This window comes from Danaus plexippus (genome assembly GCF_018135715.1).
Source record: "Danaus plexippus chromosome 16 unlocalized genomic scaffold, MEX_DaPlex mxdp_23, whole genome shotgun sequence".
Classification (NCBI taxonomy): domain Eukaryota; kingdom Metazoa; phylum Arthropoda; class Insecta; order Lepidoptera; family Nymphalidae; genus Danaus; species Danaus plexippus.
Window position 1 is genome coordinate 4,338,594 of NW_026869851.1, and position 18,098 is coordinate 4,356,691.

Sequence of the window (18,098 nt, forward strand, 5' to 3'; positions counted from 1 at the left end):
ACAATAAAAAGACTAAATAATTAAGACTGTCTTCGAAAAAGCTCTTCAATGAGAAAATATATCTAATAGAAGAGCCTTGCTATAAAATATACCAAAAAGATATATTTTTCAGAGTGAATGGTATATGAAACTAATATTTTTGGATTATACTACGCGTATTTTATTGTTTTAAAAACCTACATACTCCCGACGTATCGGTTACTTTGCAGCAACCGTGATCACAGGCAGACGAGCTATGAATGACTGACAGGTGGTCTTGTTATATATCATTTACCGCCGACTCTTTCTTAATTTTCTGACGTACCGCTCTAGATGCCAGCAGAATGCGCTTACGGTGTGACGAGGTCCTGCAGTGTGGTTTCGGACATGCGATTTTATAATTTTAAGATGGGGGTCCCAGGTGTTTCATAGATTCCAGCCATCTTCTCTATTGTAATTGGGATGTTTTTTAATTTCAATAGCCTCGTGGATTAACCTCGGTATATACCTGTCTTCACGAGCGAGGATTTGTGGTTTATCAAACCGAATGTAGTGGTTAGTGTCCATTGTACATATGTTCACACACTGCTGAGAGATTAAGAAATCGTTGGCGCTAGATGGTAAATAAGAGACCAACTGACAGGTATTCACATCTCGTCTGCGCGTGCTCACGTTTGCTGCAAAGTAACCGAAACGTCGGGATTATGTACCTTTTTTTTTAAATAGTAAAATACGCGTAGTATAATCCGAAAAATATTAGTTTTCTTTAAATGAATACTCGCGAAAGTCATAGATCTCATTGAATGGTATATGAATCTGAACATTAAACACAGCTCTTTCACTCTTTATAACATGCATAGGATAGTTGCAAATAAAATGTGATCTTGAAAAAAATAAGCAAGGTTTAAAACAATCCAAGACACACTTATAAATGATTTTTAACAGATTAACTAAAATGCCAAATAAAAAAAAATATAAATTTTTCTTCATATTTTTAAAAAGATATTATAATATTAAACAAAGAAACCTTGCAAATATTTCTCTTCTTCCAAATGTCCTTCCTGTATAAAACTCTTTTCAATTAATAAAAAGTTAGAAACTCATTACATTTTTCAGCGTTTTAGTGAGTAAGACCTTTTTACTAATGAACTTAAACAAAAAACGTTGTAAAATAAATTGCAGTTGCTCCGTTGTTTTATAGTAAACTTTTATTAAACTTTTAAATGTAAACATTATTTCAAATGAAAAGAGAATCGTTGGTAGAATATTCAACATATGTATAAAGTCGTTCGTGTATGACATTTTTTATAAGAAAAGTAACAGATCTCACATAAATTATGTATGTATTCATTATTTAACAATTACTAAACATATTCACTTAAGAGATTTAATATTTTCTTCGAGATTGGAGACAAAGAAACTGTGATTCTTGAGCTGATAGTAGTGGAAATAATGGTATGTATTTATCACGTTCTTCTTCTATGAAGTATGGATAGAAATGATTAATGAAGTAGGTTATAATGAGTTCTCGCAGAATCCTAGAACTAGACCTGTCTTGTCTTTCAGATGGTAGGTTGTATGTATCTTATACGTGTATGGCAAAAAATCCGTGCTTGTTTATCTGCTTTAAGAGAACTTAGCAACTTTCTTTTGTTGTTGAATTAAATTTGAAACTGAAATACAGATTTTTACAACACTAAAGTCTCTATATATCTATAAGAAGAATGTGTGGAGACTGTATGCATTTTAAAAAATAAAATAAAATCACAATATATTATAAAAATTGTTTATATATGAGTTTAAGAGTTAATTTAGTTTAATGTTAATCAAATAGAATTCCATAGACCTTTCTCTTTATTAGTAGTATATTATATTTTCACCCTTGTTATCGGTCCTACTTGACGTTCGAAAACTTATTATACCCACTCTCTCTATCTGAGGTTGAGAATATATATGACTATATTTCAATCTTTTCTCCAAATCATTTTCCTAGTAATAATTCTTTAAAGGGTCAGGAAATTCTATATCCGTTTGATTAAAAAACATCTCTTAGCACTATACCGTTCTCTATTACAGTTTTTATCTTGAACATCTTTATTTTCTCTGCGCAAATAAATCTTGTCTATGAAATTTGCCTTCACGGAGGTAGAGTCGGTTAAAAAAATATAACAATGTTCGATGAAATATACCTGAGCCGCCATATCGCAAATATCCTGCCGTGATTGGTAGTAAATTGCTTTATTTGTTCTACAATTTATGTTCAAAATTTTATTTATCACCCCATTGCGCAGGTGTTACGAAATCTTTATTTGTTTTAATGAAACTTATAATGTAACAAAAATATACATTTCTGTAAAATATTTTAGTAAATTCAACTACTCTTTTTTATCATTCTACTTAACCGACAAATATATTGGATTTTTCAATTCCATATGAAGAGTTTCACAATATATACAATAAAGTAATTTGTTGAGACGATAAAAAATCTGTGTAACTTAAAGAAACAAGACGTGCGTTTTAATTAAATTGGAAAGAAAAAAAAATTTTTAATACTCTGTTATTAAACTGAATCCATTTCTTTTTCTCGTAAGAGAAAATTGAAAATGGTTACCAAGGTAGACAGATAATAGATCGCTTCCAAGCCATTACATAAATGAACTTGTATTAAGAATTTAACTTATAACTTTGTAGAATTTCAATTGAATTACCTCTGTAACATATCTAAACGGCTTCTCTCAAAAATTATTGTGATTGAATTAAGAAGTCTATTTTAAAATTACCGTAGAGTAATTAAGGGTTGGACAAAAACAAAATTAGTTTTGAATAGATAATATTATGATATGAAAATTGTAGTCAGAAGACTAATTAGTACGGTCAAAAATAATGAGATTGAGTTACAAATACTACAAAAGAAAAAGAAAATCGTAATATAAACTTCAATGTCTTCTCGCTTTAGAATTTGATGTTACTTTCATTGTAAAAGGGGAGCGTAATTGTCTTTTTACCGTCCATAAAATTTACGTGTCTGTTATTCGCGTTATAATAAATGATTTGGAATCTAACGGAACAATAATCTCAAACTTTATAATGCGATGAAACTTCTCAGCATTCCATGTATTTACCGAGCGGCTGCCCGGTCCATCGCGTTGCAGGGAGAGGAGCCTCAACAGTGCCTGAACTTGCAACCCAGGTGTAGATTTAAGGAGCCCCTATCTAACGCGCGTTAAACGCTTACCTCCACCGTCCACGCTCCTCTCTATACCTTACCAAATTTGAAACGAACCTACTAGGGCTGCCTTCGACGCACGTTCCAAGAATGAACTGATGTTAGTTCTTGACAGGCCCAAGTCTTTTAGTAGGTTGTAGAGAGATTTGGCTGTTATACCTCTCGCTCCCACTGATAACGCGTACAAATTTACAAGGAGTTCGTCAGTGAGCTCGTAATACTTGTTGACTTTGCGGGCATGGTCTTTGGGATGTTAGTTTCCCAAGGAACCGTGAACTCTATTAGCGCAACGCTCCTTAAAATTCGCGAATATAAAAATATGTCTGGTCTGGACGCCGACTCACAAATATCTTTTGGGAAAATTCCAATGTTGCTTCTCATAAATATAAAAATAATTTTGCTATCCGTTAATAAATTTCGTTAATCCAATAAAAAGTAATCTTATACTTTTTACTGTTATAAGAATACAGAAACAAAACGTTTGTTTACTTTAAAAAAATTATAAGTTAACGATTAACGATTGTAACTTTAGCGTATTGAACATTTAAAGTTTTCAGGCATTGAATGCAAGTACAGAAACGAGAGTGTGAACCTTCGTGTTCTTGTAATGAAATCGTTTTTCCAGTGTTTTGTTTCACCATCCTCGTGTTTATATACAAAACGTTGCCGGCAATTACAACACATTACTTAATAAATAACACAACACAATATATTCTTTTAAAAGCAATTTTCTTCTCATAACACGATCACATTATGAAGTATAGTATTATACTATTCATTGAACTAAGCTCCAAGTCACAGACCTTTTGACCGCCGGTTATTAGTTCAACTATTTATATAATCATCTATTTAAAAAGATAAATGACATAGTTTATTATCCTAGAACCATGAATCCTATCTTTAAAAAACTGTTAGACCCGCAATATAAAAAAACAAAAATTATATAAATTTTTAATATTATTACATTTTAAATGATCAGAAATCCTAGTTAAGCTACTATTATAAACAATAACAACATCTCGTAGCTCAGGTTTTGCTATCAACTACACAATTTGCAGTAAATTACAAGTTAACTCATCCGGAGAGGCATCTTAATTCGAGCCTCAGGTAGTAACAATTATTTAGCGTCCATTTAACTTTGCCATGAAACTTTCAGAACCATTTATCTTATTTATCGTATTGTAAAGACGGAATAGTTTCAAGGGACAAATCATGATATTATTATCAGTGTCAATGATAGTCTTTGATCATTGAATAATACCTGGAACTTTGTTAGTTGTTTACAAAATAGACCTTGAAATAATTGGGGTAAAAGGGTAATATTGATATTTGTCGGAAACGAAGAGGAAAATAAAGGTTCAAACAGATCTGTAAAAAAAGTTAATTTTTAACAGTTAAAGAGAGATTTAAAATACTAGAAATAACTTGTAATATATCGGTAAAAATAGATATATAGACGTTTACTATATACGTGTTTTGATTACGACATCTTAGTCTCGGAGAAGGTTCTATTTGAAGGCCAATATTTTCATCTCGATCGAAACAAATCACACTCCATAAATATATGAGAATGGATCAGAAGGTATTTAAATGAAACTAATATTTTTCGGATATACTACGCGGATTTTATTATTTTAAAAAACTACATACTCCCGACGTTTCGGTTACTTTTCAGCAACTGTCATCACGGTTGCTGAAAAGTAGACCAGTGAACATTTGTCATTTCTACTATCCCCAGGTGTAGATAGAAGTAGATTTCTAAAGAACTTCTACATTTGCACTGATTTGGGCTGATTAGTTAAGGAATTTATGTAACACTACACACAATCCCTACACAACCTGTTGCAAAGATTACGCAATTTTTGAAATACAGAGATATTCCTAGCAACCACGCCATTTTCACTTCAGATTAGCTTCGTCCCGTTAAAATTTCCTTGAGTGATATTTCGGTTAGGCCATTAATTTTTATTCTTTTTGCACTATTTTTTTTATTTCTATTGTCAATAGGTTAAAGAGTATTTTTGTATTGAATCATTTATAAAATAAACTTCTATTTAGATATAAGAGAATGTATATTAAAAGGAAATAGCGGTTCTATGATTCAGCAATAAAGATAAGAAATTAAACATTAATAGATTCACCAACTTTATTTATTTGTACAGATTTCCATAAAAAAAGAAAGTACCTTCCTCTTAACTAAAACAAACTTTTTTATACGAGCCTCACCTAGCGTCAAAACATGTTAACAGAGTAGACTCGTAGATATTTACGCCATCTAGTAGAGTTAAATATCAACGAAATATCATTGTTTGGAACTAATGAATTAAAATTTTACGGTAAGACTATGTAATAAAATTTTGCAAATTGTGTATATGGATACTAGTGGGAGCAAAACATTGTTAGTCATTCATGTTTAATAAATGATAAGATTTTTTCTATATAGGTAGAATAGAATAGAAGAAAAATTGTTGAATATAAAAGTTTTATTATTTCATAATAAATTCCTGCAATGGAAACGCTGATTTGACGCCGACACGTAACCTTTGATAATCTTAGATACTTTCGCAGCCAATATTTCTACTTATAGCAGCGCTTCGCAAAACAAACATTGAATTTACGCTCGCTGCGTTAAACGACGTTATATGTCAGACTCATATAAGAGTGTTCTTTTAATGACACGAGATGGCGCTGATTCCATTCCACACTAAATTATATGTAACTTTTATGAAATCATAAATCTCCCTGAATTCAGATTAAATAATTTAAAACGTTTCCAGATACAATAAGTGAGCATTAAATGAGACAAGAAAATTCATAAAATAAGGAATTATATATTGTGGCTGCTTTGGCAGCTGTAACAAACTAGTGTCTAGAGTTCGATTTGAAAAGACATTTGGAGGCTAACTTTATTTAAATGAAACTAATATTTTTCGGATATACTACTCCGGATGATTCGGTTACTTTTCAGCCACCGTGATCACGGGCAGACGAGATGTGATCACGGTTGATGAAAAGTAACCAAAACCATCTATCTCACAACCTTTTACATCATGTATATCACAAAATAGATTTTTTTTCAAATGATAAAGTTATAGATAAAGGGTAGCATCAATAAACAAATTCTTCAAATTAAATTTAGGCCTTCTTTCTTAAGTAGATTAAATCATTATTTATTAAGTTTATTAGAATTTAGTAACGCTCTAGTGAGTCCTGCCACCGGCGCTTCGACGACCAGCCAGAGAAAAGTCGCACAAAGGAACGAGAGGAATATTGACGCACTGAGCAGAATGAACTGAGAAAAACAAAAAAGATTAATATCATGGAAAAACCGGCAAAAGTAAATACAAACAAGCAAAATCATTTTTAACAAACTTAAGCTCAAATTTAAATGGCCAAATAATAATCAAATGTTAAAATATATCGACATTAGGATTCGTTGTGATACAATTTTCAACCGCTTGGGCAATCAAGAATCCTGTCCTCGACAGAATAGGCCAATTAAGTAATTTATACATCTCATATCAGGAACAGATTTAAATAAAAAACGTGTAACCTTTTGTAAATTATAAAACCCGTACAGATACATGGACGTTAATGTGCGCTTGTTTTTATTACCTTCACCCAGTCAAGAAACCTTTAGTTATGGATTATTTTTATGTTACTCTTCATTATGCATTTGACAGTTTTCATTATTTGGACAACCAAACTGCTCTGATTGTTTTAAAATTTATGTCAATTATTTTGAAATTTATGAAGCTATGTTTAAAAGTTGGAACAAAATAACAAATAACAAAAAACAGGCTACATAAGTATATACCATGTAAATCATAAAATTATACATTATCGTATGAACCTTACCACGTTGTATTCTGAAACGATCAGTTCATTTGTTTGCGCTCCAGCATAGGACCTCTGAAATATGGTATGCAATAAAAAGGCGTTATAAGAGACGCGACCAGCCCACGTGAAACCTTTCCATTCCAGTATGGGGCGGTAAACATCTGTAAAAAAAAACATCCATTAATTTCTAATCACAAAACTAATAATTGATAATAATAATAAAAACATGTCTATAACTTACTTTCCAATTTGAATATTGATCCCACAATAAAACAAGTAACGAGGGCTTGAAAGAGTGGTTTGTTAAAGGCAGCATAGGTCACCTTTAAAAAGGTGGAATGTGTTACTCCATCCAAATAAAAAATACCTCCTGCCAAAATTATCCCAACCCCTATGGGAAACAAAATCCAGGTGACCCATTGGTATAACCTTAAATACTATGGAAATAAATGTGATATAAACTTCGTGAAAAAAATAAGGCATATTGGATTAAATATAACATTACGAGTTATACCTTTACTTTGCTTAAATCTATTTCTTTCATCTGCCAATGATAACAAAGGAAGCCTCCAGCAAGACCCAAGGAGTATGTTGAGAGATTCGTGTGTCCAGGGATATACATCAAATTGAAAGTTTTATCATTCACATAGTAACTTCTGTACGTCCTGTGATTTAGATAACATTACTACATACATTTGATAAAAATAATCATGGTGAAACTAGTATTATTCGGATATACTACCCGGATTTTATTATTTAAAAACTAGACGAGATGTCGTCTGCCCGTGATCACGGTTGCTGCAAAGTAACCGAAACGTCGGGATTATGTAGTTTTTAAATAATAAAATCCGCGTAGTATATCCGAATAATACTAGTTTCATTTAAATAAATAAAACTGGCGAAAATCTTAGATCTCATTAATAATCATGGTGAAAGAAGAAAAAAGTTTATGAAAAGTAAGACTGAACTTACTCAGGGGACTGTATAACAACAGGATCCAGATCTTGGAAATATGTCAAGGAGGCGGTGATGACTAGTGATAAGAGGAATAGTATTGAAAGCATCATCTTCCGAGCCCTCGGGCCCTGAACCATTACAAATAAAAATAGGCCCACGCAAAAAAGTTGGGTGTCTGCTGCTAAATACCTAAAGACATAAGGTTTGATTTTCTTTAAAATTACATTTTCACCTGCAATTTCGTTCATATTTGAATTATAAGTTATATTAAATGAAAAGAAAATTACGCGCCATAATGATTTGGAAATTTAATTTTAGTTAATTTATTATGTAACTCACCATCCTTGAGGGAAACATAGATCGTCCTGGTACACGTAGTTATTAAAGTAAAATATATTTGCCCACCAATAATTACGACAGTAATTGGACTCGCTTGTGACCACCAGCTTCCACAGAGGTCCACTTCCTATGTGCCGCATCCATGTGGCTATAGTCGCTATTACCAGCGCATAGGGTGGTGTTAGCCTTCAAAGGTTATGAACAAACATTATACATCGGAACAAGCTATTAAAATAGTAGTTCCATTTCATTGTTCTTATATGTTTTTTTTTTTTAATTTTTGAGACACGAGAGAATAATAAAAAATTAATACCTTGAAAATATTTCGATTACACCTCTCATGGTTCGAATTATCTTTATTTTTTTGAAAAATAAGATAATGCTACATCTCATTTCTTTCTACCATTCTTATAAATAACGAAATGATACAAAACTTTTTTGTATTGGACAAAAATTTCAAAATCATTTGTATCATTACCTGATCCACCTCAATAAAATCCCTTTTGGAATGTGGCTCCATGTTATCTGCGTTTTCTCTGAGTGAATCTGTAGATTATATGCCAGCAGGAAACCAGACATTACAAAGAATGTATGTGTGACCAGCGTTCCATTGAATAGAATTTGTTTTAATGGGTCATCGTAAGCCTTGATAAATTAAAAGTAATTATTTCATCTCTTTTTTCCATTTAAATACAGAAACATATTGTCATAACGAGATTTGTCAAGGAATTTAAAATAAGTTTTCTTACAGTCATTTTGTTACGGTGGTGTGGCTTTTTCCTTGATTATTAATATGTCTAATTTATTTTATACTATTTAAATCCATGTATATAACTAACACTTTACCCATTTTACATAGTAAATTTAAGATTTACTATTGAAACTAACTAACCAAATTTCTTTTTCCATTAGATTGAGACATAGTCTAAGTAAACCCATTATTTCTTTAAAATTATTATTTTTTTAAATCAAAAGTATTTTATCATATATAAAGTAAAAAGTAATGTAATTTCTAAGCATTTAATGTAGACCAAATCCCGTTTTGGAATTCAGCTCAATGCCATTGTTCTGGCATATTATGAATAATGTTTATATTCTTATCTATTTAGTAACAAACGAACAAACAAATGGGAAACCTCATTACTTTTTATACAATGTTATATAAAGTAAGCTTTAAGTTGCTTTTACGATCATAAGTAAATTACGACAATAAACTATTTATTACGACAATAATAATGTCAAATTAGACAGGGAAAAATACATAACTTATTTATTTATTATTTACTTAATATTATTTCTATTTTAATTTTTTTTATGCACCCAAGGTTTGTACCTTTAATATTTACAGACGGCAAAATTATAATAAAAATGTAGTAGGTTTTCATAACACCAATACCTTTTCTATAAAATGTGGATTTGATACATAAGTTATCGTCATAATGAGGGCAGTATGCGAAAATATCACACACACAATCGTCATTGCTCTGAAAGAAATCACAGAAACAAAATACAAACTCCTGCTCTTTCATAGCATAGACAGTATCGTTTTTATTATATTAATTTTAATTAATAATTTATATTCTTTACAACAACAAGGCGAAACACATTTAGAAATAAAAGCAAATATGTATGCATATCATGTTCCATCAAGGGTATAAACAGGCCATTACTTTTTATCAAATGTCCCAAATTTGGTGACAAAAATAGAACATATATTTTTCTTTATTGGCTATTAGAATAATCTTTGAGAATAGGATTTTTCTTACCTTAACCCATTAAATAATTTGAGTCTCTCTATCCTGGGGTCATCACCGCTGCCTCCGGGAGAGGTTAATCTCTTCCAGTTTTGTTTCACAGAAAAAGACAATAAATAGGGGTTCCCTGAATTTAGCAGAAGCATTTATAAAGTACACCAGGAATATATATCAATAATGACATTAAATATATTTCCAATGAATATCTCTAAGATTTCATGTACATATCAACAATTATTACCTATAATTTCATTAAACTTTAAACCACTTGACCTTAAACAAGCTATAAACAGTGTGTCAGAATGTTACCTTTTTTACTATCACCGTTGCAGAAAATTAAATCGTAAAAGCTTCCAATGGTGTTGATTAAAAATATCACAATATAAACAGATGCAACTACATAATCACTTGCATCTAAAATCATTTTGTCATTATCCTTATTACAGTATAGTAATTCGGACAGTCTTGCTTCTAGTCGATAATGCCTCCATACCGTGTCGTTTATGCATCGCTCAAGGACGTCGCTTACGTCCGCTTTTCTATTAGAGGTCTGGTTTAATACATCTTTACAGGTAATAGTGACGCATGTAGCTCTGTGCATTTGTGTGTGATTAAAATGTTTAATCGTATGCTCTGAGTATTCCTAAAAAACAAAGAAAAATTTTGTAACAAGTATCTCCGGTTTAAACAGCAGCAGCAATAGTAGTAGTAACAGCAGTGGCAGCAGCAGTATAAGATTAAAGAGGAAAACTTATTTTTGTTACTTTTTTAATTCCGTATTGACCACACAATAACATGAAGTGCAAAGAAGTTATATTTGAGCTTAAAGAAATTGTCATAGAAGATTATAGAAAAAGCAATTCTATACAAACTAGTTTCAGTGATAAGTTCATCTTTACGGGATCTCGTTTTGTATATTATATTACATTGCACTTGCTTACACTTACCCTTATAAACCGCATCAGATTAGAATGACCTCTAGAATGAAGGTCGTATGTCGCCACACAGTATGTTCCTCCAGTCTCCAACATGCACTCTTTATAATCATCCATCTTAAACAGTCTTGGCATTTTACGATATTCACTTTCTAAAACGGATCAAAACCCATCAAAAAGTATTCTTATAAAATGTATCAGTATCTTAGAACATATTATTGAAATCTTTAAGAAACTATTTATTAACTACACTCAACTAGGTTTTGCCTACGGTTTCACCTGTATGAAACATGCTTTAATGTTCCCAGGAAGAAAAGTGTCCTATTTTCTGTTTAACTACACAGTGTCTCCTAAATTCTTCATATATTTTATAAAGAACTTAAATTGTTTAGAGTCGTATTACAATTTAGATTTTATTATTATCTATTCATATAATTAAAATTTTAGTGTATGTTTGTAATATTGAATTACATGCATATGAATAATACACCAAAATAACGTTTTTAACAATTTTTGTCTGTCTAGCTGTCTGTCTGTTTGTTCCAGCTCATCTCTAGAATGGCTGAAAAAATTTTGACGGAATTTTTATTTCAAGCGAATGGGAGGCGGCGCCCATGCGGCGCTTAAAATTTTTTACGCAGACGGAGTCGCAGGTAAAAGCTAGTTAAATAGTTAAAACATTCTGTTGAGATCTAGCAGAATGTTAACAAGAAGTTTTTTTATGAAATAACTACATCGAATACATTTCTTCTCATAATGTTATCATAAAATCAGTAACGCACTGTCCCATTTTGTTAATCGTAGAGAGACATTCACGTTAACAAGTCTAGTTTAGTATATTTCTCTTTTGTACATATTAAAATATTATCACGAGATATAACTAAAATAAGCGTCTCACCACTTAAAGTATTCGCCATCTTGAAGTTCATGCCAAAGGATATTTGAACAGAGTAATTAGTTTAGCATTTACGGTGTTATTAAATTACCATTTTATTGTACTCAGTATGGCTCAAGCAAGCTATTTTAATACAAATAAATACCATCTCATAATTTTAAGTAAATCTAAAAAGAGTACACCACACTATACATTGAGATGTGTTTAAAACTAGTCAGACATTACGATGACAGTTTACTTATAATTTAGGGACTAAAAACATTATTAATCTTATATTAATCTAAAAATAATGGTAAATTCAATAAATTTAAAGAAACAGAAGCTAAAAATAAATGAATTACCAATCGGTTAAGAGTTAAATGTTCCAACAGTTCTCAGAGAAAATATTTTTGAAAATGCTGACACCTTATTCTAACCTGATTTTTTTTTTGACTCTGGGCTTTATGATACTATTAGTTGAATTAAATTCCATTTTGTTTATTTAATTTCATTAATAGATACTTATAATTTTAATCAGAGTTTTTTACAGAGTAAATACTCTGATTAAAATTTTAAGTATATTATTTTTAATAGGATAGAAAGATATTTCTTTACAAATAAGGCATTTTGCCTTTGCCTTTTTATTTACATAAACAGCCATGTAGTAAAGGTCAATTACAAGAGACCTAAATAAACGCTATTAGTTAATTACACGCTAGAACTTGTGACATTCGCTGCGAAGAAAAACAAGTGTTTGCAAATAGTATTGTATTTAAATTTAATTGTTATATTAAAACTGTCTTTTAAAATAAAGACAAAATATAATTCAGACGTTTTAAAGCAATATTTATTGTATAATATAGAAATTTAACAATCAACAAGTGTAATTTATTCCGTTAAGATATTGTTAATTGAGTTTAGTTAAAAAAATTCATTCCTTTTTTTATTTAACAATATTTTTTTAACTAACATAAGCACCACCTTGTTATTGTAAGAACGGTTTGTGCGCTATTATCTTAATAATTATAATGTTAAAGGACACATAAGTTGTTTTCAAATCATTAAGTTACTTTACCATTCATTTTATATAAATACAAGCAAAAGTTTATTCTAGATTATTTTGGTATGGTATTTTCCAGATAATTTAAATAAAATCATATATATTTTTTAATAAAAGTGTAAAATATTATATACATTCATTGACCGTCACGAAAAAGTAACAAACGCTCAGAGCTTAGTTTATTTTAAAAAGATTTTTTGTATATTATACGGAGGAAGGTTTTTGTTATAAAAAAGAAATAATCACAATATAAACAGACAGTAATTGGAAAACATGTCTATGGCATGTTTTAAAGATTTTAAAGTATTGTAATAGCATAGTACAAGATAGTATGTAAGTGTATGTCACAACTATGCATCAGAGAAATCATGTTCATTGGAACTTTTCCCTTAATATTAAAAGTAAGTATTAAAAAGAGATTTAAAAAAAATAACTAATTTTAAAAGACCTTCTACAATTTATCGTTAAATAATTACGGCATGAGAAGCACAATACATGAATTATATGCATAAAATGATTTACGTCATTTGAAAATGTGTCAATACTTTTACACTGCTGGACGGATATTAACCAAACATAGCCAAGACTTCCACAATGAATTGGCTTTCAAATTAATAAAATCTCATCGAAATCGGTTTGAGAGCTACGATGCCACCTACAGACAAACTCGTGCAGACAGACATTGATGTCAAATTTATAAATTTGTTTGGATAAAAAGGTAAAGAAATTATAGTTTATTTAAAACTTTTGTTCCAAAATCCTTTACTTAATTCTATTAACTAGGTTAATATCGGCGAATTAAAAAAAAAAGTGTAAAAAACTTACCACTTTTGTATATAATATTATGTTATGTAATGTAAAAGTTTATAGATTAAAAATAGGTGTAATTTTTATTACTTTCATCTGTCAGTAAACAAACAATTAATTTAAATAGAATTTCTTTCATAACGGTGACCACATTGCAACTTACTGTTAGGAAACAAATCCAAGGCGTCTGTAAATGTTTCCTCAACTATGTCACGCTTGAACCACAGTTCAATGTCATCGCATGTCCATTTGAACATTGGGGCTCTATTTTAAAATTATGTATTTGCTTTGTAAACATAATATAATAGAAAACATTTTGAAAGAAATAATAGACGTGATAACAGTCTCCATGAATAAAAAATAATGAAACTATAATTTCGGATATGAATCATTACTCTATTTATTTTTTACATATATTATTTGACAAAAAAAAATAATGAGATGTGAGATTTTCGCGAGTATTCATTTAAATGAAACTGACCGTGATCACGGTTGCTGCAAAGTAACCGAAACGTCGGGATTATGTAGTTTTTAAATAATAAAATCCGCGTAGTAAATCCGAATAATACTAGTTTCATTCAAAAAAAAATATTTTATAATACCGGGAAAATATTTTGTACCTAACATTATAGACATAAATTATATTATCATGTCTACTCATTCTAATGTTTATAATTGTGGTGGAATAATAAAATTAATGAGATACATTAATTTCATGACAGTGAAGACATTGATTAAAAGTCCTATACATATGTAAATAAACTGTATTTAGATAGATAACCAAGACTTCGTTTTATAGTTTTTTAGGATACATGAGGAATTACATTTTGGGTTAGCTAAGTTTATGGCAGTTCAGTAACTTCTTTGATATATCACTTACCATTGACACTGTATATAACAGCTAGACTTGACTTAATTAGCATCAAAAAGGCAAAGATTCGCACCATGGTGGATAGCACAGCGTAAAAAAGTCACACGTCCTGACACTTAACAGTACTTTAGACAAGTAACTTGTGTTACTTATTATCCTTGTTGTAAACTGTCGTTATGTAAGACTATTATCTGAATCAAGATCAAATGTTACATGAAAATATCGTGTACGTACGAATTAGACGACCACGCTAGATGACAATATAGTAGTTTTCTTCTAATATTTTAATGTTTTTACATTTTCAAGTTAACCTATAATTATGTGCCAAAAACAATTACAAAATGTGTAAAATATTTTGCATGTTTCACATCACAATTGTCTATAATTTTCAGCTTTAAAATTTCGATAAAATTTCCTATCAATATTAATATGATTAAATGAGTTTAGGAATATTGGCTTGACTACCTCAGCATGAGACGTCACGGTGTCAGTCTTCCATAAAATATGTCCTGACAAACATTACTGAATTTTTTTTTCTTGTAGAGAGTTGGAAAATAGTCGCAAACTGCTGAACAACTGGCATATATCGGTTTCTAATTAGTTTTGACACTTGAATGTGGCGATACGCTTAATCGATATCACTCGCTGCTAATTTTCTACATGACACAGATTATCTATGGAGTTGCTTCTGATAAAATCTGAATAATATGACGGGATATAAACCTACAGTGAAAGGTCCTGAGTGCATTTGAGTCGAGAGTATTGAGCCGCATACTTTGGTCTAGATGGGAGACATGCTTCTCTTATATCAGTAAGACTTAATTACCTGTAAGTGCCATCCATCGTAATAACTATGATAGATAGTGCAAGATACTGGGAAGCAGTTATGTTACCATGTTTTTGTGAGATTGTGAGGACACGAAGATAATGATTAATACCAGCTGAAGACCTACTGTTGCTTTTCTACTTATATCTCATAAAAATCTTTTGTTAACCTTAAGTAGTTTTTTTTTTATAGAAGCAAAAGATATATTACTGATGATGGCATTAATATTCCATTTGAATCACATATTTATTGCTATCACCCTAAGAAAACCCAATTGTTAATGATACCTAGTTAATATGACTAATAGATCTCTTAATATGATATTTTAGTTCAATATTTATTGATTTATTTTAATTTTGTACTGTGTTTAAATAAGTTCATAATGTTTTAATTATCGCCCGTAATTAGCAGCATGGACCTATTTTTGAATATCGCGCTGTCTTTTTTTTATTTCGTGTTAATTGTTTTTCATAGCTTTTTATTTGGTATCAAGAAAATAAGTTGAACCTATACTACAGCTATCACTGTAATAATAATTTAACATCTTTATCGAAAATATAGACAGTTATAATAGATTATTTTTTATATTTATAACAAACAGACCAACTTTGCTTTTTATATATGAAATTGATGTATTCTATAAAAATATATCAGTAATTTAAGACCTTTAAGTGAGACCTTTGAATGGCTTTACATTATGAATTTGGTATAAAATTTTAAATCTTCGGCCAAACGATATTTGACATGGATATTGTTACTACATTGTCGGTGTTTAAGGCACAAGATGACTGCTCGTAATAAGAATTCAGATATCTTATTACGAGCAGTCTAACTTTCGACATTTGTTGAGTTTCAGACGAGACTTCATCCGCGGCAATCAGTTTAAGAAATAAATTGATAATGTGAGTTTAAATTTCTTTAAGTGAATTGATATACAGAGATGAAACTTCTCAGCATTCCACGGTTTCGCCCTGCGGGTGCTGGATCCTTCACGTTTCAGGGAGAGGAGCTTTAACAATGCCTGGGAATTGATACCCAGGCGTAGGTTCAAGGGGCCCCGGTCTAACGCACCTTACATGGTCATAACTTCATATAATATATTCATAAAATACGCAATAAAATTGCAATCATTAAACTTTATGTTATGTTAAAATATTTATTTTAAATAATATATGGTATTGAGAAGTTTGCATTTATAATGCAAACGTTACATAACGTGCAATAATTGTTAATAACAACCATATAACATATAAGATTTAGAGATTTTGTACTTATTTTTGTATTACGAATTTTAGTTAAATAATGAAATTATATTAATTATTATTGAATTGTACTTAAAATCATTTTAAACACAATAACATGAACAGCTTTCTCAGTTCCCGTGATAATTTTATAAAAATTTAGACTATGAATTTATCAAAGTCATAAAAAGCTTTAGTATTTTATTTGTATGAAAAAGCTGAAAAAAATAATACCAATATATTTATAATGTATAAATAGTTATCTGTATAAGGAAGTTTTGTTTTTAGACACAATCATAATGCGTCTAGCCGAGTGTGTCGTGACGGGAGTGACATCGAAAAATTACTGTTTGTATTTTTATCGTTCCTTAAGGCTCTTGATTAAAAGGAATTAAAATATATATATTTTTAGTTTTTAGCTTAAGTAAAATTTTAAAGTTACTGATTTTAGATTTTATAGTAGGAATTCCATCTGTCTCTCCGTTTGACTCATGAAACTCATGAAACATATTACTTATAGATTGTTGAAATTTTCAAAGATAAAGGCTTTCTGTTGTCATTTCAAGAATAAAAACTAAAAGCCAGAGTAAAATAAGTATTTTTAGAAATTACCATTAACCAAAAAAATATGACTTTTGGCTCGTTTTCACAGATAATATTACCGAACTCTTCAGCTATGAGTCCTACTCACACTTGGCCGCTTTTTATATTTTTCTTCTAATAAAGACATCTTCATAATTTTTTATATTTATTATAGTTAGATAGTTTACAAGACACTCAAATTATAGTTTATATCCTAAAGACCTTTTTTGTTATTTTATGTACAGTAAATTTATTGGTTTTGTTATTAACGATAGATTTATTAGCTAAGCTTAGCTAACTCAGCTGAAGGTGGTAGAGCCTAGGAGTTGACGAAGTAACTACAGCTCCAACATGGGCTGACTCGACCGGGGAAGTACTACCCTCTCACAGAAGATCGGCGTAAAGTAGTCTCTAATGACTGCGTTTCGTCCGATGAGTGAGAAAGCCAGATGCCCTTTCCTTTTTTCCGAACTTTTTTCTCCCACGTTGTTGATGTGTATCTTCTGTCCAAGTCTGCTTTGAGGTGTTGAGGGTATTTCAGTAGCATGGTGTCCAAGGAGACCCTGCAACTGTTAATCGGAACATGGGTCCTTCAGTACCCTGCGCCAGCCACACACAAAACTCGACTTTCAATTTAGACCTCGGACAATGCTCTTTGACAGGATGGTTATTGGACCGTCAGCATCCTTTTCTTCACCTTAAGGCCGCATCAGGAACAGCATGTTGCAGATATCGATGGACGACAGTAACTACCTCCTATAAGGTAAGCCGTCTGCAAGTTATAATTTAACGTAAAGGGTAAACCAG

General features: G+C 30.6%; 1 protein-coding gene across 1 annotated transcript; it reads right to left on the reverse strand.

Moving 5' to 3' along the window:
* Positions 1-5,337: 5,337 nt before the first annotated feature.
* LOC116772122 (nose resistant to fluoxetine protein 6-like) lies at positions 5,338-14,810 on the reverse strand. Its single transcript, XM_032664168.2, has 12 exons — positions 14,652-14,810; positions 11,043-11,182; positions 10,405-10,738; positions 10,108-10,222; positions 9,738-9,825; positions 8,820-8,986; positions 8,342-8,527; positions 8,018-8,191; positions 7,560-7,710; positions 7,287-7,482; positions 7,064-7,206; positions 5,338-6,497 (listed from the first exon to the last, which is right to left on the reverse strand). Exons 1-12 carry the CDS (start codon positions 14,716-14,718, stop codon positions 6,372-6,374), a joined length of 1,887 nt encoding a protein of 628 aa, XP_032520059.2. The 5' UTR covers positions 14,719-14,810; the 3' UTR covers positions 5,338-6,371.
* Positions 14,811-18,098: the final 3,288 nt, after the last annotated feature.

Bases quoted from the DNA above. Each gene is read 5' to 3' on its own strand.
- LOC116772122 (XM_032664168.2), bottom strand. From the start codon at position 14,718: ATGGTGCGAATCTTTGCCTTTTTGATGCTAATTAAGTCAAGTCTAGCT. The intron at 7,711-8,017 runs GTAAGTTCAGTC...TCTAAATCACAG, and splicing joins GTTGTTATACAGTCCCCTGA to GACGTACAGAAGTTACTATG. The intron at 6,498-7,063 runs GTAAGGTTCATA...TGTTTTTCTCAG, and splicing joins TCGTTTCAGAATACAACGTG to TTCATTCTGCTCAGTGCGTC.